Raw genomic sequence first — 23,167 nt, forward strand, 5'->3', positions numbered from 1 at the left:
TTTGTTTTTGGGTCAATGATGTGATGGGTAATTTTTTTGTCCAAAGGCCTTAATAATAATAAAAAACAAAGATATGCCATCCAAAGTATGTAAGGTAGTACAACTAGATCTCTTTTATTGAATTCCAAAGGTTTTAATTATATTTTGCTACATATAAAGGTATTTTAAAGATTTAAGTGTCAAAAGGTCATTCGTTTAACCGGTTTAAGGCCGATACAGCCATTTCATTTGTGATTAAAACATCTTAAAATGTAATACATGTATATATGTTTTATTCTGGCATGATTTTATAACATTATATATCAACATAATGCTAAATGGTATTAAAATTAAGTGTATAAGTCATTGCTTTGTTTGAAGAATGTCCGGAAAAATTTATTTCATTGATGTCAATTGGAGTAACCAATATTAAGGGACCATTTTGGATCGTCATGTGGTCAATATCATGTGACATGATGTGACATCATTCAGACACCTGATCACGATCACATGATCATGAAGCAAAGTAACTAACTCTCTCTTCATGTTTTCACTTGCTCATAGGCATGTCCCGAAACATCAGGTCATTCGGTACAACCGCTATAAAACATGGAAAATGTTGTAATATTTCAAAAACTGGTATTAAAGGTACAATTTGTGATATTTTTTTTCCGCTAGAGGTCGCTAGACGCCTATTGAAAACAAAGGCGTAGTTTGATGACGCCAAGTTTTAGAGCGGAAACTTGGGACATGTGGTCTCCATCTCAATGGACGGTGCAAAAGAATAGGGATTGGAGTCTGGAAGAACTCATGTTCGTGGATGCGATTATTAACGTTACTGTAGTATGAAGCAGAGCAGGAGCGAGTGTTGCGGGAGCTGAACGAGGAGCTGGAGCGATTGATCAACACACGCCTCACGAGCAGCAGGACTTTTATTATGACACAGTCGCCGGCGCCGCTTCCGCTTTTCCGGTCATGAGTTTACGGGAGCTGTCCTTGTCGACAGAACCAGCGGCAGATGGTAAACAGTAATTATGTTCCATAAATAAGTAACACAATCCACCATAAAACGTGCAAGAAGTAAATAAGGAACTGCTTGAAGCAAGCTGGTGGTTTACTGGACGCTAGACTCTACTTCCGCATTTGTCCACGGCACTGTTGTCATGTGGTTTCTACGTCAGTAAAGGCGGTAACAAAGGTAACTGACGTCATTGACAGGCGACTGCACTGCCCCGTGTCTGTCAAGATCACGTCTGTTCCTGTCACATCCCAGACTACATTTCCCATGATCCTCCATTGCTTATCACCTGCACTCACTTCACAATCACTCCACACTAATCACCACACCCAGCTGCCACACATTACCTGGACTATAAAGGACTCATACACACACCACTTCACCGCGAGGTCTTGCTAACTCCCGTTACAGTTCTGAGCATTTATATCCTGGCTGTTTATTGTTATTGTTCCTGCCTGTTACTCGTTATTGACCCGTTGCTGCCTGTCCTGACCTGTGCTTTGTATACCGTCCTGTGAGTGATATCTGCCTGTCCTGATCTTTGCCTGCTTCCTGACTACGACTCTGCCTGTCCTTCGCTGTTCCTGTTTGCTCCTGATTGACCCTGCCTGTACGACCACGCTCACCTTTTAATAAAGCTGCATTTGGATCTTACTCTGAGTCCCGCCTTCGTTACAGTGTCACTGTTTAGAATGGGAATTTTCTCATGATTTACAAGTAGTTGAAAACATTAAAGATATTGTTAGTAATCAGCTGGACAAAATATATAACACTAGCCTAGTGGTTTTTGGATATTTTACTGCAAAAATCTTACATATTGTACCTTTAAATATAAAATGTTTGATTGTCCTTATTCTAGCTAGATATCAGACTGTTAGCACTGTTTGAAAATCGTCATTTGGTATAACAAAAAGTGTCATTCAATACAACCGAAATTTTGGTTAAACTGATTGACTTTTTTTGGTGACAAATTTTGTCCATGTTGTAAAAAAAAATAACAAAAGCAGTGTTAATTGATTATAAAAACACAATCTCATTGTTAACACTTAATAAATCTTCAAAATTAATTATCTCCATTATGTTTTTTTGTTTTTTTTACACTTTTAAAAACCTTATTCATTTTGACCCTTTTATTATTATTGAGCTGAATGATGACATTACTGTTTTCTGCCGAGCTGCTTTTATAGCCAGGGCCTAAAATTAACACTCTCCAAGCATGTTGGTGATTATCAGTGTCAATCAATTTTTTTACAGTCTATGGTGCAATCACCAGCTGGCCAGTAACATTTTTATGAATCCTAACAATGTTTATTTGATGATATAAATTAACTAGTAGGAAGAGATGATCGGGTTTATGAGCCGCTTGAACTGAGGCGCTACAGCGATCGGTCATGACACATTAAAGAGCAACAAAACAGTATTTATTATTTAAATTTCTTTAAACATGACAAAATTTGAAATTTTCATATCAAAAGTAACCTGCTCTGTCTTGTCTGTCGACGCGTTGTCAGTGTCCTCTTTGGTCTGCGATGTATTTTTCACTGCGTGAGAACATGGTATATGGCGAGATATCGGCATGGCTTGTTGGACATAGCAACAGTAACTAAGAGGGCGGGTCTTTGCGGACGGTCAATTCAGTATTGGCGCAATGTCTGACGCAGCTATCTGGATGCACACTTCGAATGTTTGCACACAGAAAGCTTGCCACTCAGCGAGTAACGAATTGAGTTCCCTTTCCCTTCTTGTGCGCTGGCCCGTCAATCCAGAGCGTCGTTCATGTCCATGTTCTCGCAACATTGAATGAACATCATAAGGAATGTTGTTTCAGTCGTAGAAGGACGTCAGCACACACCATTTTTCAAGTTCAAGTCCATCTACGTTAATCTGCTAACTCCCCTGACTGCTTTGTCGAACAAAATGGCAGATTCAGCATTATGATTGGTTAGATCGCTTTGTCTTTTTTTTTTTTTTTAAATATTATATTTATTGTAGTATTTTCAGATTTACAGACAGATGGACAGTACAATTACATAACAGAAACAAACACGACTACACAAAAAAAAACAAAAACAAAAAAAAACAAAAACAACAACAAAAAACTTCCTTCAGTTAGAAACATGTTTGCAGTTGACGACAACGCCAAACAAGCACGGGAAATCAAAACAGATTTTTGCCCAGCAATGGATAGAGGTCAAATTAAAGACAGACGTTAACAAAAATTACAATAAAATGACAATAAAAAAATGAAATATTAAGTTGTTTCATCATTGGTTTTTAACAGGTGATTGAAAAGAGGCCTCCAAGAAGTTTCAAATTTATCTATATTACCAGAGATACTATATCTGAGTATTTCCACATGCATAGTGGAGGAAAGTTCTGATAACCAGATCTTGAATAGTGGCTTCGAATTTTTCTTCCACACACAGAGTATAGTTTTTTTGGTGATCATCATGCCATACTGTATAGGCAAACGGGTAGCAAAATTAAGGCGCTGCAGGGAAGCTGACCAGCTAAGAATGGCAGTCGCTGGGTCTACTGGGAGCTCACATGTATAAGCATCAGAAAGAAATTGAAAAACTTCTGACCAGAATTTACCAAGTTTTGGGCATGCCCAGAAAAGATGACCAAGAGAGCCCTCTGCAGATTCACATTTATTGCAGAGAGGAGAAATAGTAGGATAGAAAGTGTTGAGTTTAACCCTAAAGTAATGCAATCTGTGCAACATACTGAATAAGCTGGAGCCTAGCATTAATGGAACAGATGTATATATTTTTAAGACATTTTCCCCAGTCCTCCTCAGAGATTTGAATATTTAGTTCCTCTTCCCAATTGTTTTTCAGATGGGTAGTGGAAATATCTAGCTGACTCGTGAAAAAGTTAACAAATTTTGTAATTAACTCTGGGGTGTTGGGAGTGCAAGTAAGCAGTTTATGTAATTCATTATCGGCTGACAATTTTTCGAAATTTGGCACAGTGGAACGAACATAATTTCTAATTTGTAAGTATCTGAAGAAGTGGGATGCAGGAAGGTCAAATTTCTCTGTAAGTTGAGTAAATGTGGCAAAAGTATTGTCAATATATAAATCTCTCAAGGTGATGATTCCTTTTCTAGCCCAACCTGTGAACACTGGATCTAATAGTGAAGGTTTAAAGGCATGGTTACGACAAACAGGAGCAAGAAAGGAGGTATTTAGCAAATTAAATGTCTTAACAATCTGAAGCCATATCCTAAGAGAGTTGTTAATCATAAAGTGGGATCCTGCTGAAGCTTTGAATGTCTCTGGGGCAGCAAAAAGCAAAGAGGAGAGAGACCAATTTGAAGCGCCCCGCTCAATCATTAGCCATGAAGGGATATTAGCTGAAGGACTGTCCGGACGTGTGTCCTGCCAGTAAGTTAAGGCTCTACAATTGGCAGGCCAATAGTAATGTTGAAAATTTGACAAACCCAAACCCCCCAGCGACCTAGGCTTGCACACGTGTATTTTAGATATTCTATGTGCTTTGAAGCCCCAGACAAATGGCAGCACAATAGAATCTACAGTTTTGAAAAACTTTTTGGGCAGGTAGATTGGTAGATTCTGGAAAAGATACAGAAATCTAGGTAACGTCACCATCTTAATAGCATTCACACGCCCCATTATTGACAGAGGTAGGGTCCTCCAGCATTTTATATTGTTCTTTAGGTTTTCGAGCATTGTTAAGTAATTAAGCTTATATATATCCTTAGGGTTTTTAGGTATATTAACTCCAAGATATTTCAAACTATTTATGGCGATTTTAAAAGGTAGAGTACGCATAAAGTTTGGATCAATATTGTTTGTCACAGCCAAAAATTCACTTTTTTGCCAATTTACTGAGTAACCGGAGAGTTTACCGAAAGTTTCCAATAGATTTAGTAAGGGTGGAATAGACTGTTCTGGGTTACTGAGATAAAGAATAATATCATCTGCATAGAGGGAAATTTGGTGATTAATTCTTCCTAAATTCAGAGGTGAAATTAGAGGGCTCTTTTTAATTGCAAGGGCGAGAGGTTCAATTGCGATATCAAAAAGCAAGGGCGAGAGAGGACAGCCCTGACGGGTGCCTCGGTGTAATTGGAAATGAGGTGACTTGTTTAGATCGCTTTGTCAATCAAACTCCTGGCGAAGGGTCAATTGAGCTGTTTCACGTCTTCTTGCGCTTGAACGGACAAATTCATAGAAATTATGTATTAAAAAAGGTGTCTCTGTGAGTATCCTGGTAAACATAGTCGGTTATTTCTTAAGTGAACGTAAACAGCTGAGAAAGAAAACGCATGTGTACAATATAAGTAGGCTTTATTTGACGTCTTAAAGTGACAGCAGCCTAATAATCCTGGACAAAGAAAAAATCATGCACTGCTCTAGACTGAAAAACTTTTGTAGCTGTAATGAGGATTAATTAAAGTTTCATTTATACAGAGAAGAACTGAATTCTGTTTGTATCATTATTCATTAATGTTCCTGTTTATAACTATAATGCTGCTTTGAAACAATCTGAATTGTATAAATTGCTATATAAAAAAAGATGACTTGACTTTTAAAACAAAGCAAATGTGATGACTTGATGACTTCTTTCCAGTCTTCAGGCTCTCATGTTCTTGCTCAGACGTGGACAGGCTCTGATCTCTGGTTTGGCAGCTTGAGTTCCTGTCAGGATGATATCCATCCAATCCTGCTTTTAATCCAGTGTGTTTTTCTAGACTGGATGGTGTGTGTCCAACCCTGAAGAAGAAAAGCAAAAGAATTCTTCACACTGACGGTCTATTACATCCCAGTCTCTTGGGCCGACTTCAGGCTTCGGGTCAAGTCAACAGCATCTGAAACATGATTAATAGAAGGTAAAGTGATCTTTATCTTTCCCTTAAAGGTGAAGTATGTATTTTCTGCGGCACCTAACGAATAACAAAAATAAACCATATTTTCTAACAACATTGCAAAACGCCCCTTTCGCGTGTCGTGTGCTCCCCATCTTAAACATCACAAACGCAGCTCTTACGGCAGGAATGTTTCAGGTCCAACATATTAGGAACACATATTAGGATGATGCTGTATAATATTGAAGCATCCATTGTAGCGTGTAGCATCACAATGCCCCGTTCACTTTGACGGGTTCATGACCTGTTTAACCTTTGAAGGTATAAATGCAGCGAATTTTGGCTTTTACTTCTGTAACTTAAGCTGAATTTCTTTTCCCATGATCCCACTGCGGCTAAACACACTCAAGCTCCGCCTGCTACAGTAGCCACGCCCCCAAACACACGCTATAGGTTAAGCTGGAAAGAGATTGACGGATTTGAGCGAACTGCTCTCAGTGTTTAGATGGTGATTGGGAGGCTCAATGTTTACACTTTTGTGGGAGATAAACACATGGATGGCAAACTAGTCGGTGAACAAAAAACTGGGAATGTATTTTAACATAAAAACATACTTCACCATTAACAGCCTTTGCTTTATGTGTGTGTTTGTCAATGTTATCAATATTATTCACTCACCTTTAGATAAGTTGGAGTTCTGAAATGAAACTTTGGCTTGTGTGATTTCATTTGCATTGCGAAAAGGAGGACGTGCGTTCACCATCTCGTACATCAACACTCCTAGAGACCAGACATTCGCTGGGACGGCGTGGAATCGAGGTTGTGTGAAGACTTCAGGTGGGCAGTAATCCAGTAATCCTGTAAGCAAGACATTTGCACATTATTGAGCAACTTTTTTGTCCAATAATCATTAAGTCACTACATCCAGGTTTCCTCACCAATGTATATGTCGCTCTCGTAGCCATCACTACTGAGCAACTGACCGCAGCCAAAGTCTATCAGCTTGAGCTCTGAGGTGTTTTTATTCAACAGGAAATTGTGCGCATGAACGTCATTATGGAAAACGCCGTGCTCGATGCAGTGTTGTACAGAGAGCACAGCCTGTCGCACGATGACCCGCGCTGTTGTTTCGTCCAGTTGAGGATTACAAATGATGAAGTCCAGCAAGCTCTCGCAGGGTTCAGGGAACTCCATTATGAGAGTGAATTTCCGAGGATGTTCAAACCAATCGTATAGCTGTATGACGTAGGGGCTTATGGGTTCTTGCCTCATCATTAGCAGCAGCGCCACTTCTGTAATGAGAGGTTTGGGATGCCCAGGCTAGAGAAAAGTGGAAGACAGAAGAAGGTTAAAAATCATATTTTTAAAGGTACTTTTCTTTGATCTTTGTGGTTACGATCATCAGAGCTTATTTGTCTGTTACATTTACACCTAAAGCTTCCTACAGGTGTATTATCTACAGTAATCTGCACTGAAACAACTCAACACACATTCGGCTTTTGGCCAACTTACAATATCAAGGTAAAGATCGTTGCAAGTCTTGCGCATCCGCTTGATGGCAACCTGCAGAAATGAAAAAGGAAACACAGTATTCAATAACAGTAACCGTATTCAAGCACATAACATCTGAGTATCACACAGCAAATGTTTCTAGAATTTAGCAAGATTGCTTTACCTTTTTGTCATCAAAATTGCGGGTTCCCTTGAACACTCTTCCGAATCCACCGGATCCAATCATCTCTCCCGCGTTATAGAGAGACTCAAAGGAGTCTGAAAAACAAAGAGAAAAATATGAGAAATATATGGATCCTTATGGCTGGATCCTTTCTTTTATATTAAAAATATCAGTGCTGGTTGTCTTGAGAAAATAATATTAATATGGGGAAAACAATATTAATATGGAAAAAATAATATTTTTTTCTGAAAACAAGCCTCAAGATATCTTTAGTGGAAAAACAAGACAATAATACTGTTTAAAACAATGTTTGAGAAATAATGACTGCAGATTTACCATTATTTGGCTTGATACTGGAGTGATCTGGATCAGGTGATGATGGATCGGGGTCGGGATCAGAATCGGAATCGGCTGGAGGAACGAAAGGCTCCACAACATCCACAGCACTACTGTCACAACAGCAGCCGAAGAGACTCTTCACAGCCTTCCACACGTTCCTGAGGAAAGAACGCATTCTTTCCATCTTCTTACGCTTTGTAGGTTTTTCTGAAACAAAGGGGGAGAAAAATGAACACAAACAAACATCTCTGACCTCATATTTAACAATAATATAATGACATAACTTCCATTTTACTGTTAAATTCTCATCTTTAATGTCACAAATCCAAAGTAATACGAATATTTCTGCAAAGTTAAAACAAAGTTATCTGTCTGACGACGCCTTACTTCTGTTTAATACATGCATAAATGACCAAACATTTCTTTCACAATATTAAGTAATAATAGGCGTTTTATTTCACGATAACGATATTGTTATTTTTGTTTTTTTAATTGATCTTTTATTAAAAAGAGCACACATTTCCAGGCTCAGTTCTGTCAATGGCAAAGGTCATATGAACCATGTCTTAAAATATATTTCACATTTATTTATACTGAATATATTGGTAACACTTTAGTTTACGGTCCAATTCTCACAATGAACTATAGTTGCTTATTAGCATGGATATTACTAGGATATTGGCTGTTTATTAGTACTTATAAAGCACATATTAATGCCTTATTCTGCATGACCTTACTCTACATCCCATAATCCCAATACCTAAACTTAACAATTATTACTAACTATCAATAAGCAGTAATTAGGAGTTTATTGAGGCAAAAGTCATAGTTAATAAATAATAGTGAGAACTGGACCCTAATCTAAAGTGTGTCCAATAAAATATATTTTAATAAACATTGATGTTTTATTAAATACAGCAATGCCTTATTAAAGACATATCCGACTCTGTTAACATGAATACTGGTCATAACAGCCATTTTGACATCATTTTGTGCTTATTTGACCATTCAAGCGCAGTAAGTTGTGAAATAGAGCTGTATTTGGGATCATATGCTGTCTGAGAAGCAGCTTTCTGTGTGCGTTTCGGGTGTGTGTCTGATTGAGTTCATGGCTTATTGTGCTTCCCAGCTAACAAAAATATATTCTGAGAACGTTTTGTTCAAATAAAACTTTTCAGAAAATAAAATTTGGCTGAGAAACAGTAAATGTGAGCAGACCGTAACTTGTCAAAACAATGTAACGGTCATCAATGTGTCCCACCTGTCGAGCTCTTCTTCACAGGAGAAGCCTTCATGGCACCCTGAGCAGTCGGGACCTTTGAAGACTTCGCTGGCTCGACGGGAACTTGACCTGGCAGCGGAGGACACATCCACCATTGGAGGCTATTGGACCTGGACAAACTCATGTTGAGGCTGTCGGACCTGGACAAGCTCCTGTTGCCGCAACTGCCCTGTTCATATTGGTCGTCCGATGTACCATCGCACCTCACGATGTACGTGCCTCTGCTGCTAAAGCTCGTCAACCCACATAACCATCTCTCTACTTTGCCCACAGAGGGGGGTAAAGATGGTGTGGACATGATGCCCGGTGAAGAACTGTGTGAAGACTCTGAAAAGGCAGATCTGGACACTGTGGCCTAATCACTGTGTAGACGCTATACACCGTGTTTAGTCTGTACACTGTGTTTCAGTTTCTGCATTGTGACGCCACAGCACACAGCGCAGGAGTCGCGAGGAGCATTTTTCAAACAGTGAAGAATGAAGAACTTGGCGCGCTCAAAACGCCGAAAGGAAGGGAAGCTCGAGCGCATCCGGGCAAGCGCGTCGTAGCGTCATATCGCTTTAAACACGTGAAGTTTGAGGAAAATATCACATTTGAATGTTAGTTTATTTGACATGGTTGTGCATTTTCTATTAAAAATGTTGGTTCCATTAGGCTAACATGAACAAATTAGGCCTATGTTATTAAATATGTATTATTAAAATCACAGTTTGTATGTTAATATTTAATGCACCTGAGCTAACAAAGTTGTATTTTTTTAAAAAGATTATTAAACACTGTAACAAATGTATTGCTCCCTGTAAGTGAATAGTTAATGCATTTACTTACGTTAACTAATCGGAGCTTATAGACAAGTGTTACCAAAGATTGTAACGGCATATATATTAAGACGGCATGCACATGCGTATTACGTGTTTAATCGCGGAATTAAGGTATTTCTGTGAATGTGCGAGACTTCCGATTTATTAGCCGCTATATGAAAATAATGAAAAGAATATCAAAGTGCAGTAAAAATAATATGGATAGGCATGAGCGCGAGAGCTCTCTCAACTAATGCTGTAAACTATACAGGGAACCACAGCTGGTACATCATTATAATATTAGGTTAAAATTGATTTGTAAGCTACTTACATACAGGCTAAATTACACATAAGCAAGTTTTTATAATAACGTTATGATACATTTTTAAATGACAAATTTTTCTACTCTTTTTTTTTATGTAGGCCTAAACATTTAAATGGTGGCTGTCATAAAAGATAGCCTATTTATACATTCAATATCGAAGCAAAATGCAAAATGCTCCTCTCTAAGTAATTTTTGTAGCTAAATAATGAGTTTTTTAACATTGAACGGTTTTTCTGAGGTAGGTTAAATGTGACATTTTTATAAGCTGTTTTATTGATGCCTTTCCACGGTTGAAACACTGATTGATCAATTGCATGTGACATGATACAGATTTCCTAAGTTGTAGCCTTCTATATCTTTCAACATACCTGAGGATGTTCAATCATGTTTATTTTGTGTTGTAACTAGTAAAGCGGAAGAGATGGTCAGTTATTTCGCAAAAAAGTGAGTAGTTTGCAGGTTAGAAAACTGAATAAAGCCAATAGTCTGGAAACACAAATATTTGTTCATACTCTGGTTTCTTTTTTCCCATACGTTTTCAGACCTGGAAGTAACTCAAATCAAATTCCATACTTTTCCAAACTGCGTAGGAACCCTGAGAGGGGTTAATGCTGCAGTCCGTATGTTTTGCCTCTTTAGTCTCCATCTCAGTGCGGATGAATCTAATGTTTTGAGGAGAATGTGTGGCTGTCAGTCACCGCACCGGTGGAAACTGTATTGGTACTTCAGAATCAGATTGTAGTCTTGAGTATGTGGTCTTAAGAATGACCAAAGTAAGAATTTTCACCGAAAAATGAAATCTGAAAAAGTAAACAAACCTGCCACTTTAGTTCTGACCTGAACTGAGGGAAAAAGCATTACAGTAAATCACACTGCCGGTGACTAAATCTAACAATTGCTTAGGTCGGATCACGTCAGACCATGCAAATTATTAGGCTATTGTTATACTATACTTCTGAAATAGTTAATGTTAACAACATCAGCATTGCATCACTACATGTATTTAGTGTGAATACCTTAAGATTTCTTTCTGTACAGTCTAATGTCTAACGTTAATTTGTCATACCATACAATCCACCATCAAAATGATGTTGAATTATTAAAGCTGCTGTGAGAAAAGGCTATAAATGATCCGCCTCATATGCGATATAGCCTACTAGCTGGGACTCCTTTATGTAAACAGACGTGACGTAATGACGCAAAGACGAACGGCGGCATGCTCGAATTTCCCGCGGAAACCCACCAAAACCACCCGAACTTACCGTTGTGAATCGGGATAAGGTAAGGAGATAGTTTAGTTTTGAACACAGGCTGATTATGTACTTCAAAAATTACTCAAAAAATACTCAAATACTCAAAATAATTTTGGATAATTTTTAACCCAAAAAAAAAAAAAAAAAAAAATACAGACAGCAGCTTTAAAGGAAGTTTTTAATTTAAATGTAAAAAAGTGGGAAAATAGACTATTCAGTCTACAGTCACATACAGAAGTTTATATTAATGATTCAAGTGACCTTTTTGTAAATATTTAGTAATTTAACTGCAGGGAATTATTTTAACTGAACTGCATCTTCATATCAGCTCCATACTGTATATATGACCCGTGATGGATATTCCTGCAGTAACTGAAACTCTTCCCAGTAAAGTTCAGTATGTTCTTCTCAGAGCAGCTTTCATTAGGCTACATCGAATCATTTTGAGTAGAGGCTTTATTGTGTGAGTTCAATAAGCCTTTACAGTTCACAGCGTCAGTTATAGCCTATATTTAGCACAAAAACTGTGGCTATTATTTAACACCCCACCAGCTTATGCTGAATCAATCTTTCATCTTTTTCCTCTATAGTTATATCCCTATTGCCTATACTGAGGGTTTGGGATTTGATCATGAACAAACCTCTAACCCTATTAAACATGACGCTTTTGATCACAAATAAGGACAACAGCATTTCTTTATTTTCTTTTTACAAGGACCCTTTAAATAAGCTCACATGTAAAAGACAACATAATGAGAGAGCACAGAAAACCCTCACACCCAACCATAGCTTTAATAGCAGGAATCAGACTGCAACACAATGGCTGGTTAAATATGGATCAGGAAAAAAAGACTGCATGCACCATAACAACCTTTCTCATCTTCAAATAAAATATTTCTCTTCTTTATCTATACACTTTGCCTTCCGATCAAGACAGACTTGTCTACGAGTCTTGTCGAAGACTTCCTTTTCAAAAATATCTAAAAAAAAGTTATGAACAAGATCTAAAAACAGAAGTGTCGTGTGATGTCATTAGCTGTCTCAGTACTCTTAACGAGCACAGACATACAGCTGCATTTAATGACAGCAGGGTTTTACAAAACATTGTGAAGAATAATCTCAGTTATTAGTATCAGCATCCTTAAGGAATCCACACATAATCTGAATAAACCAAACCATTCTAACATTAGCAGGTCATAGGTAACTCTTAACAATAAAAATGATTAAGACAAGTGTACAGTGAATGGGATAGTGTGCCAAAACTGATGTCTCATATTAATGAGCCAACGTGAAGTGAAGCCATCTTGACCTAAAAGCATCCTTTTGGGTCCGTTTGACGGCGTCAGGAACAAAATACGAGATACAAACTGAACTCAGACCTAAGGTGCGCCCCATGATTTTGTTTTGCCCTGACCCTATATATGTACACCAGCCTCGCTGGACTGTGACCAACCCAGAAGCCCAATATATGATCACTGTGACTGTACAAGTGCAGCTATTGACTTGATGGTTGCATTCACAACAGCATTTGCAACAACAGGGACATCTCTGGCCACTCTCTGGATGGGTGGAAAGTTGGGTCCTTCCAAGGTATCCAGAATGCCTGTAAACAGGAAAACACAACAATGACAAAACAGCAATAAGGCCTGTAAAGGTCGTGACAGTGAGCTGACGTCAAAGAACTAGCAGGGATGAATGGCGATTGTGTTGTTCGGTGGTTTAAAGCACTTAATGTCATTTTCCATGGCCTTTAATATAAAGTGAGAACTATTTATGTAATAACCAATTCATTTCTTTACTACAAGCTAATTTAACAATAATAATTGTGTTAATTAGCGTGACAATGAATATTTGTGAATGTGCCATTCTACCGAATAGGTGCAAACTGCTGCGCCGCAACTAAAAAACACATTTAAAAATCATTTAAGTATTTCAATTTTAGATGTTTACTAAGATCCTTCTATTATCTATTGAGTCCCATAATAATATTTTAAATATTCAATTACAAGCTTAATCTATATAAAATCATCAATTATTGGGTACTTTCAATTGGGAGGTGGCTGTCCCGAACCCTAACCCCTACATTTTAACTAGTGTAAATTTTTCCATTGTTGTTTTTAAAAATATATTTTTTATTTTTTTTAAGTCAATTTAAAAATATTGTTTTATATTTTATTTTTAAATAATGAAACTTTATGTAAAAAAATGTGTCATTACGGAAACAGTGTATGTTTTATTCCGTTGGCTGAGGCTGATTTTAACACACCTCTACATTTCTGATCAGGAAATATTCATGTGTCCCTCCCTCTCACAGCCTCTCTTTCAGAGTAGATAGGTCCATCATTTTGAGTTAAATGTGTTCAAAAGTCTGAAAATCTGTGTGTAACTTTGCAGAAAAAAGGTGTTTGGTAGTGACGTTCTTTAATTAAGCTAACTTTGTTGGGTGTTATGACATAAAATGTAGTATTTATGTGTGAACAACTGTTCAGAACTGTGCTAACCATGTGCTGATTATCATCTTTGAGCTAGACTCAAAAGTATCTAACATGTCATTGTTTTGGTAGTGAAAAAAGGGAACATATAATCATTATTTGGGGGAAATAAACAAAATTTTAGTACAGTTATGCAAATCATTAGTATTTGAATATGTTTTAGTAGTGTTTGAGTATGAGAGTTAAAATTCTCTGATCACTACCAACAGTCACCGCCGAAAATGTGCAGTCAAAAATAAAGTATACTGAATTATCAACTAAGAAGTTTTATAGTGTTTGGTTTAATGTATATTCAAACTAATGAATGCTAACACTGTGAAATCTTGACTGTAAGCACAGTAGCCCATTTGACTAGGCTTTTGATTACTTTGTCATCCAAATTTTTGATAGGTTCATTATTGACTTTTTAGATATTTATCAATTTTTTGAGGTGGACTTGGTGCTAACAATAAAAGGTAATTCCAGGTTAGACTAGAGCCGGGCAGTAGGACTTTATTCAGTGTGCGCAGCAGAAATGTGGGCAGGATTGCTGTATGTTTTTTTACATGAGAGGGCAACAAATTTGTAGAGTAATACAGATGTAAGACATAAGATTTTGTTCATACTGTTCACCCACTGGTAAGAATTATTGCAAGTGCACCATGTTTCAGACAAATTAAAGTTTGAAACTGGCCTCATTTTGATGGGATAAAAATAAAGGACCAAAAACACACAGGTGCTTAATTGTCTCTAAAATTAGATTTAAGAGGGAATTTCAATTACTAAAGGTCACAATAAGTCCTTGAACACATTCTCATGCACCATCTATTTCATTGTTTTGTTGCTCTACAAGGATAACACACTTATGATACATTATTAATTGTATAAATTTGTTTTATAGATTTATAATTTGTTTTTAATTTACATTTATAGACCTTCAGTCAGCAATTCAGCACTCCAGTGATGTCCTATAGTTACTTTTCTTAACCCTGTATAGCCTGACATTTGAAATTACAGTCAAAAATAAATAAATCAATCCATCAGGCTTTTATGGCCTATGATATGATATATATCGAGAATTCAGAGTTCATACGTGAAAAGGAAAAAACACCTCAAACTGATCAAAAATATGCAATGCAGTTGCATTATATGCCCAAAAAGTAAGATGAAATTCTGATGGCTTGTAAAGTAAATCATTAAATCATTTACAGCAGGCTTTATATGGTTAACTTAGTATTTTGGACTGAACAACTCCTGCCACAAGGGTGATTATATTGTATATTAATTATTTACTATATACTAACAATGATTTTGTTACAGATTGGTAATATTGCAATTGCTTTAATGCAGTTTTTATTTTGACATTATAATTTCTTAAAGACTGTATCATTACATAATTGTGTATATATATATATATATATATATATATATATATATATATATATATATACATACATACAGTACAGTCCAAAAGTTTGGAACCACTAAGATTTTTAATGTTTTTAAAAGAAGTTTAAATTAAAAGAAGGAATAAATTACTTTGTCAAATATATTTAAATAGTACACAGTTATTTTAAATTGTGATAATATTTCACAATATTACTGTTTTTTACTATATTTTTAATTAAATAAATGTAGCCTTGGTGAGCAGACGAAACTTCTTTTGAAAACATCAAAAATCTTAGTGGTTCCAAACTTTTGGACTGTTTTTGGAAAATGTGCCTTTTTATTTTTATTTCTAATTATTTTAACTATTTTTACTGTGTTTTTGTTTTTCAAAAACATTATTATGTTGTTACATATTAAAATATATTTTTTTAAAATTATATACATTGATTTTTAGCTTTAGCGCCCAGCTCTACTTGCTCTCAGACATATGTCATCTTACCTTCAACCATCTTATGGTAAGCAAAGTGTAGGTAGAGCAGGAAGAGCATGTGAAGAGCAGTCAGTGTGCCGCACAGGATGAGGCGAGGAGTCTGACCAACGGTACGGGAGATGAGCACAGCCACCTGAGAGGAAGACACGAACACAAGGAGGGTAACTACACATCTTATAGAGAAACATGCATAATTCTGGCCCTCGTTCCTTTTTTCTTTACCATGCGTAGAGTAGAGAGTCCTCCAATCACCAGCCAGAGAATGTAGAAGAGCGAGTGGAAGTGGACATTGTAAGTGATGAAGAGGACCACACAGTGGCCAAAGAGACCATAACCCTGAAAACACAGAGAATAAGAAACACTTCTTAACACAGAGTAAACTAAACAGCCCTAGTGTGAATTGGGCATGTCATATAGTCTCTTCAGGGGTAATGTGAGCCACTCACTAGCAAAGACAACATCTGCAGCATGGTAATCTGAGCGTTGCACAGGTAAGCAAGGAAATAGATGAAGGAGGACACTCCTAGCCAGTATCCAAAACAGGTTCCAATGGCAGTGCCCATCAGCGTTCCCTCTCTCTGTTTCAACAAACAAACACCAGTCATGAGCGAGAGACTTCTGATGAAGAAAGCATGCATGAAACTTCATTTTGGATGAAATTTCTCATAGACAAATGTATGGAACGCTGCTTACAATGACGGTTCCTGATGTTTTCATGCCATGGAGCAGAATAGCCACCAGTGTGAACACCAGCATCATTGGTCCATACAGCTCTCCTGCAACTTTCTGGGTTTAGAAGGAAAAGAAGTACATAATGAAGCAAAAAGAGCTAGATCGAAGTCTGTGCTGTCCTGTCCAGTGGAGTGAGTAACATAGTTTCGTCCAACTTTTGGCATTTCACACAGCTCAAAACTAAATAAAATGTGCTGTGTGACAGTGAGGAAAAGAAATGCACATATGCAAAACACACAAGTAAATACATTCATGTTATTTAACCCTGTAGAGCATGACAAGAAATAATAGTCAGAAAAATCTATTTTAATTTAAATTAGAACAGTTATACAATCTTTAAACAAAAATATTTTATATTATACTTTAATGTTTATATACAGTACAGTCCAAAAGTTTGGAACCACTAAGATTTTTTATGTTTTTAAAAGAAGTTTCGTCTGCTCACCAAAGCTACATTTATTTAATTAAAAATACAGTAAAAAACAGTAATATTGTGAAATATTATTACAATTTAAAATAACTGTGTACTATTTAAATATATTTGACAAAGTAATTTATTCCTGTGATGCAAAGTTGAATTTTCAGCATCATTACTCCAGTCTTCAGTGTCACATGATCCTTCAGAAATCATTCTAATAAGCTGATTTGCTGCTCAAGAAACATTTATGATTATTTTCAATGTTGAAAACAGTTGTGTACTTTTTTTTTTTTTTTTCAGGATTCCTTGATGAATAGAAAGTTCAAAAGAACAGCATTTATCTGAAATACAAAGCTTCTGTAGCATTATACACTACCGCTCAAAAGTTTGGGGTCAGTAAGAACTTTATTTTTATTTTTTTGAAAAGAAATTAAAGAAATTAATACTTTTATTCAGCAAGGATGCATTAAATCAATCAAAAGTGGCAGTAAATACATTTATAATGTTACAAAAGATTAGATTTCAGATAAACACTGTTCTTTTGAACTTTCTATTCATCAAATAATCCTGAAAAAAAATATTGTACACAAATATTTTGTACAATTGTACACATTAAATTATTCTTGAGCAGCAAATCAGCATATTAGAATGATTTCTGAAGAATCATGTGACACTGAAGACTGGAGTAATGATGCTGAAAATTCAGCTTTGCATCACAGGAATAAATTACTTTGTCAAATATATTTAAATAGTACACAGTTATTTTAAATTGTAATAATATTTCACAATATTACTGTTTTTACTGTATTTTTAATTAAATAAATGTAGCCTTGGTGAGCAGACGAAACTTCTTTTAAAAACATTAAAAATCTTAGTGGTTCCAAACTTTTGGACTGTACTGTATGTTTTTTGGTTGAGTATCATATTTGATATTTAAGGCTTTTATGCCACATATACTATGATATTGGTGAATATGGAGCTCATATTCAAAGAGGAAAAACACTTCAAATTTATTAAGAGGCCCAAACTGAGTAAAAATATGCAATTTGGTGCAGCCGCTGATATTTATATGGCCAAAAGGTGAGAAGAAATTATGAAAGCTTGTAATGTAAATCAGTGAGATCTTCATAATAGTACAGCAGACTAAAATAAAATGCATATAAATATCAGACTCTATATCTCCCAATAATATGTCTTAGTAAGATGATATTTAAATGCTTTCATGATCAAAGCTCTGTAGCTTTTATTTTGGGGGCAAAACATATAATGCAATGCAATACAATGATGATTGAGAGATGAACATAGAAACGTTCCTCAAAAGCCTGATGATCATATTTGATACATTTTAACATGACTTTTCTAAATGTGATGTATGGATAATCAAAGTATCAGTCAGATGACAGACGTAGTAGATTGTGTGCAACAGGTTTTTCAGCAAGGTTTTGATCATGTTGATCATTTAGAGGCCATAGAAATTTGCAAATCAAATATGATACAGTAGGCTTTATAGGGCTAATAATATTAATCTCTCTCGCTCAGGGTTGCCAAACCCCTGCTCTATTGCTTAAGGATAAAATGAATGAATGCCTTACCTGTGGAAAGTTGATCATTCGGACTGGGATCAAGGATTCGACCAACCTGTGGATTAAGCGGCTGGTTAACTGAGTCTGAAGCAGTGGTGAAGCTGCAGGAGATACTGTGAAAGCGCTGCCAGAACGCTTGACATGCAGCTCACCTGTTTCTGACTTGAATAGGTTCCACATCAAAGTACGGCCGGAGAATGTCAATATTGGCGTAGAGATTAAAAGCTTTTGAGGCCTGTCGCTTTCCTGCCTGCCATACCTGTGTAGATACAAGTTATATTAGTAGCAATCTTTTCTACACACAGCTCAACAGAAATCCAATTAAAATTCCCTGATAATTTGCTCACCCCCATGTCATCTAAAATGTTCATGTCTTTCTTTCTTAAGTCAAAAAGAAATTAAGGTTTTTGAGGAAAACATTCCAGGATTATTCTCCATATAAAAGGACTTCACTGGGGATCAACAGGTTGAAGGTCCAAATTTCAGTTTCAGTGCAGCTTCAAAGAGCTCTACATGATCCCAGACGAGGAAAAAGGGTCTTACCTAGAGAAACAATTGGTCATTTTCTGGAAAAAATAATAACAATTGATATACTTTTTAACCACAAATGCTCGTCTTGCACTGCTCTGTGATCCGCCACACATTACGTAATCATGTTGGAAAGGTCAGGCGTGATGTAGGTGGAAGTACCGATCCAGTGTTTACCAAGCGAAAGTGCAAAGGCAAAGTCAAACGCCCTTTTAAAAAAAGGTAAAACAAAGATTTCAGACGATTTTGAAGTTGGAGGAGAAAATGAGATGGAGCTTTTCACTCTACCGCGGTCCTTCCGCCTACGTCACACGTGACCTTTCCAATGTGATTATGTAATGTGTGGCGCATCGCAGAGCAGTGCAAGATGAGCATTTGTGGTTGAAAAGTATATAATTTTAATTTTTTTTTAGAAAATGACTGATCATTTCACTAGATAAGACTCTTTTTCCTCGTCTGGGATCATGTAGAGCTCTTTGAAGCTGCACTGAAACTGACATTTGGACCTTCAACCCGTTGAACCCCAGTGAAGTCCACTATATGGAGAAAAATCCTGGAATGTTTTCCTCAAATACCTTAATTTCTTTTCAACTGAAGAAAGAAAGACATGAAAAGGGTTACCACTCTTTTTCAGCAATCATTTTCCAGGACTTTTCCAGGACATTTTCAATTTTACAACAATGGGAATAAAAGACTGGGATTATGCCCTAAAGTAATATATTGCTCTCTAAGTCTTTAAAAGATGTACCTACAGTTTATTGCCATGACTTAACTATAAAATCAGTTTTTAATATGAGCTCTTAATCATACATTACGACTATGGAAGATTGCTTTCACTAACAGAATAACTTACTTTTACTTTTTATCTCACTATTCTGACTTTTCTTTTCTCGTAATTGCAAGATATTAAGTCAGAATTGTGTGATAGAAACTCACAATCCAGACTTTTTCACAAAATTGCAAGTTTATCTCACAATTCTAAGAAAAGAAGTAAGAATTTCAAGATATAAACTGTCAAATGCCAGAAAAAAAGTCAAGGCAGAATTGCGTGATAGAAACTCGCAATTCTGACTTTTTTTCTCACAATTACAAGCTTAAAATCACAATTATGTAAACTCGCAATTGCGAGAATTTTTTTTAGAACTGTGACTCATACTGTGGAGGTCATTTTTTTAGGATTCTTTAGCCTATCTAAGTCTCTGAGATCCTGACACCTCGCACTTCTGGAGACTCCAGGTAGGTTGAAGTTCTGGAAAATGGTGGCGCTGAAGACTAAAGGGTTCCTGATGGTTTCACACTAAATTCTTCACCTCAATTCTTTTGCAATAAACGTGTATTTTCTTCTCTACCTGTTTTGTCTGACCCTGCTGACTCAAGGAGCATTTCACTGTCCCATGGTCATGCCTTAACTGCAATTTCTAGTATTTTATTAGTATTGCATCCTCCTCGTGGGCATTTAATACTTTTTGACTTTTCAGTCTGAGATAAATCTCTTTTTGGCTCATTTAATCTGTAAAAGAAAACAAGCATTCATGAACAATTATATATCACTTATAAATGACCAAATACAAAATGAATGGTAGTTATTAGGACTGATTGGTTTGAAAATGGTAAAATATGCTTGGAAAAAAATGTGATCAGAAAATCAACTTGCATAATAATTATGCAAACAATTATGCATTTAAGCAGTTAATAACATACTATAACAATGTAATAACAACTGCTGCAAGTGGCAACACAAGACTAAACATCATTATTGAAAATACTACTCTCACGTGTCAAAACGCAGCATTTCTGAACATCGCACTTTCTGCAACTAATGGTGATTGTTTTAGGTCAGTGATAAACTCTTTGGTTTCGACTAAAGAAAAAAACAACTTTTTAAATAATTATTTTACAGGACAATAAGATTTTCTCTAATTTTCCATACGTTTTCCAGGACAGTAAAATTTGTCATCAATTTTCCAGGTTTTCCAGGACGAGTGGGAACTATGATGAACATCTTGGATGACATGGGGGTGAGTAAATTATCAGGAAATTTTAATTCTGAAGTGAACTAATCATTTAGGACTAATCCTTTAAGTATAAATGGTCCACATTTGTTGAAGCCCTTCCTCTGGCTCACCTCATCAGCAACCTGTCTGCCCAGCTGTCCCTTCAAGCCCTTCATCCCGAGGAATTCTCCATATTCTCCGTTGTCCTCCTCCGTAGCGGCTGCCTCGGCAGTCACCTCCTCCTCCTCCTTCATGCGCTGATGCATCTCCCCCATGTCCTCAAAGCTGGAGCCGGAGGTGTCGTCCATATTCTCCATGTCTACCACCGCCGAGCCGCTGCCCTGGGGTCAGTCACGTGAGACAGACAAAGTTGAGTCACAAAGACTCTTTGCAATTTGATGTAGCATGCAGGACAGGTTCATTTTTGTATAATTTGATAAAGTTTTATGAATACTGAAAATATATAGCAAGTGTTAAAGAGGTAGGTAAATTATTGTGGATGATAAACCACATGATACACTGATAATAACATGGTTATGTACATATTCCGAGCTAACAGCTCGTTTCTGAGCGTGTAACATGGTAATAACAATATGAAATCTCCTCCACTTATACTAACCTACATGTACAGCATTGTTTACATCACAGTTTAGCTTATTGTCCTTCAAGTACACAAATGGTGCATGAATATAGTCATTAATAAGCAAGATACAACAGAAATGAAGATAGTACCGCGACGGCGGTGAGGCCAGGCTGAACAAAAGCCTCGTTTAAGAGACAAATCGTGTGTTTTTCATTGGTTATGTTACTGTGTAAGGATGAGTTGAGGTGAATTACCTGGATAATGTTGTCATCAAATCCACCCCATGGTTCCGTGTTCGTGTTTTTGCTTCCTTGTGATGCCGACATTGTTTTGTACAAACCGGAACAGGAATATAAGCAGAAACTTTAGAGCATCAAGACGTTACTATCTATAGTTTGAGTCTGGTGCTCATTGTAGTTTGATATTAAAATGGTTTGTGGGAATTGTTTTGCCAGCTGTACAGCGCTGGGACAAAAATGTGACGTGATGACGACGAGAATTTTGACGCTACTTCCTGTAAACGCAGATCAAAACTTCCGGATTTTAACAAGACAGGCCAGTTTTGGAATATTTACATATTAACTTGTATTTAATAACATAAAAAAGAATTAAATAAGTAATTAATGTAATTACGTATTAATAAACACAAAGCTTTGGCGTTTTAAAATGTTAACTCCGGGAAAGCGTACCATTATATCGTGTCAAAATAAAAGTCGTGTGACGTGTGCTCATGAGTGGGACATTTTGTATTATAATTTGTTGAAATAAAGCTATGTAAAAATTGTACATAAAAAATATCCTGTTAAAGGGTTAGTTCACACAAAAATGAAAATAATGTCATTTATTACTCAGCCTCATGTCATTCCACACCTGTAAGATCTTCGTTAATCTTCAGAACACAAATTAAGATATTTTTTGATGAAATCTGATTGGTCAGTGAGGCCTCCATAGGGAGCAATGACATTTACTCTCTCAAGATCCATTAATGTACTAAAAACATATTTAAATCAGTTCATGTGAGTACAGTGGTTCAATGTTATTATTATTATTATTAAGCGACAAGAATATTTTTGGTGCACCAAAAAAAACAAAACAAATAACGACTTATTTAGTGATGGCCGATTTCAAAACACTGTTTCAGGAAGCTTTGGAGTACAAATGAATCAGTGTATCGAATCATGATTCAGATCGCATGTCAAACTGCCAAACGGCTGAAATTCACTTTGGCCATCCGAACTGCTAACAAAAGATTCATAACGCTCCGAATCTTCATGAAGCAGTGTTTTGAAATCGGCCATCACTAAATAAGTCGTTATTTGTTTTTTTTTTTGGTGCACCAAAAATATTCTTGTCACTTCATAATATTAATATTGAACCACTGTACTCACATGAACTGATTTAAATATGTTTTTAGTACATTAATGGATCTTGAGAGAGGAAATGTCTCACTGACCAATCGGATTTCATCAAAAAT

At 36.4% G+C, this 23,167-nt stretch overlaps 1 protein-coding gene across 1 annotated transcript; it reads right to left on the reverse strand.

The window, feature by feature from the left end:
• Window positions 1-11,675: 11,675 nt before the first annotated feature.
• On the reverse strand, window positions 11,676-22,216 carry yipf3 (Yip1 domain family, member 3). The gene is made up of 9 exons (XM_067385434.1): window positions 21,948-22,216; window positions 21,242-21,451; window positions 18,741-18,847; window positions 18,598-18,643; window positions 16,549-16,641; window positions 16,302-16,433; window positions 16,078-16,191; window positions 15,865-15,988; window positions 11,676-13,108 (listed from the first exon to the last, which is right to left on the reverse strand). The coding sequence occupies exons 1-9, from the start codon at window positions 22,017-22,019 to the stop codon at window positions 12,978-12,980; spliced, it is 1,029 nt and encodes a 342-aa protein (XP_067241535.1). The 5' UTR covers window positions 22,020-22,216; the 3' UTR covers window positions 11,676-12,977.
• Window positions 22,217-23,167: the final 951 nt, after the last annotated feature.

This window comes from Chanodichthys erythropterus, chromosome 5 (assembly GCF_024489055.1).
Source record: "Chanodichthys erythropterus isolate Z2021 chromosome 5, ASM2448905v1, whole genome shotgun sequence".
NCBI lineage: Eukaryota > Metazoa > Chordata > Actinopteri > Cypriniformes > Xenocyprididae > Chanodichthys > Chanodichthys erythropterus.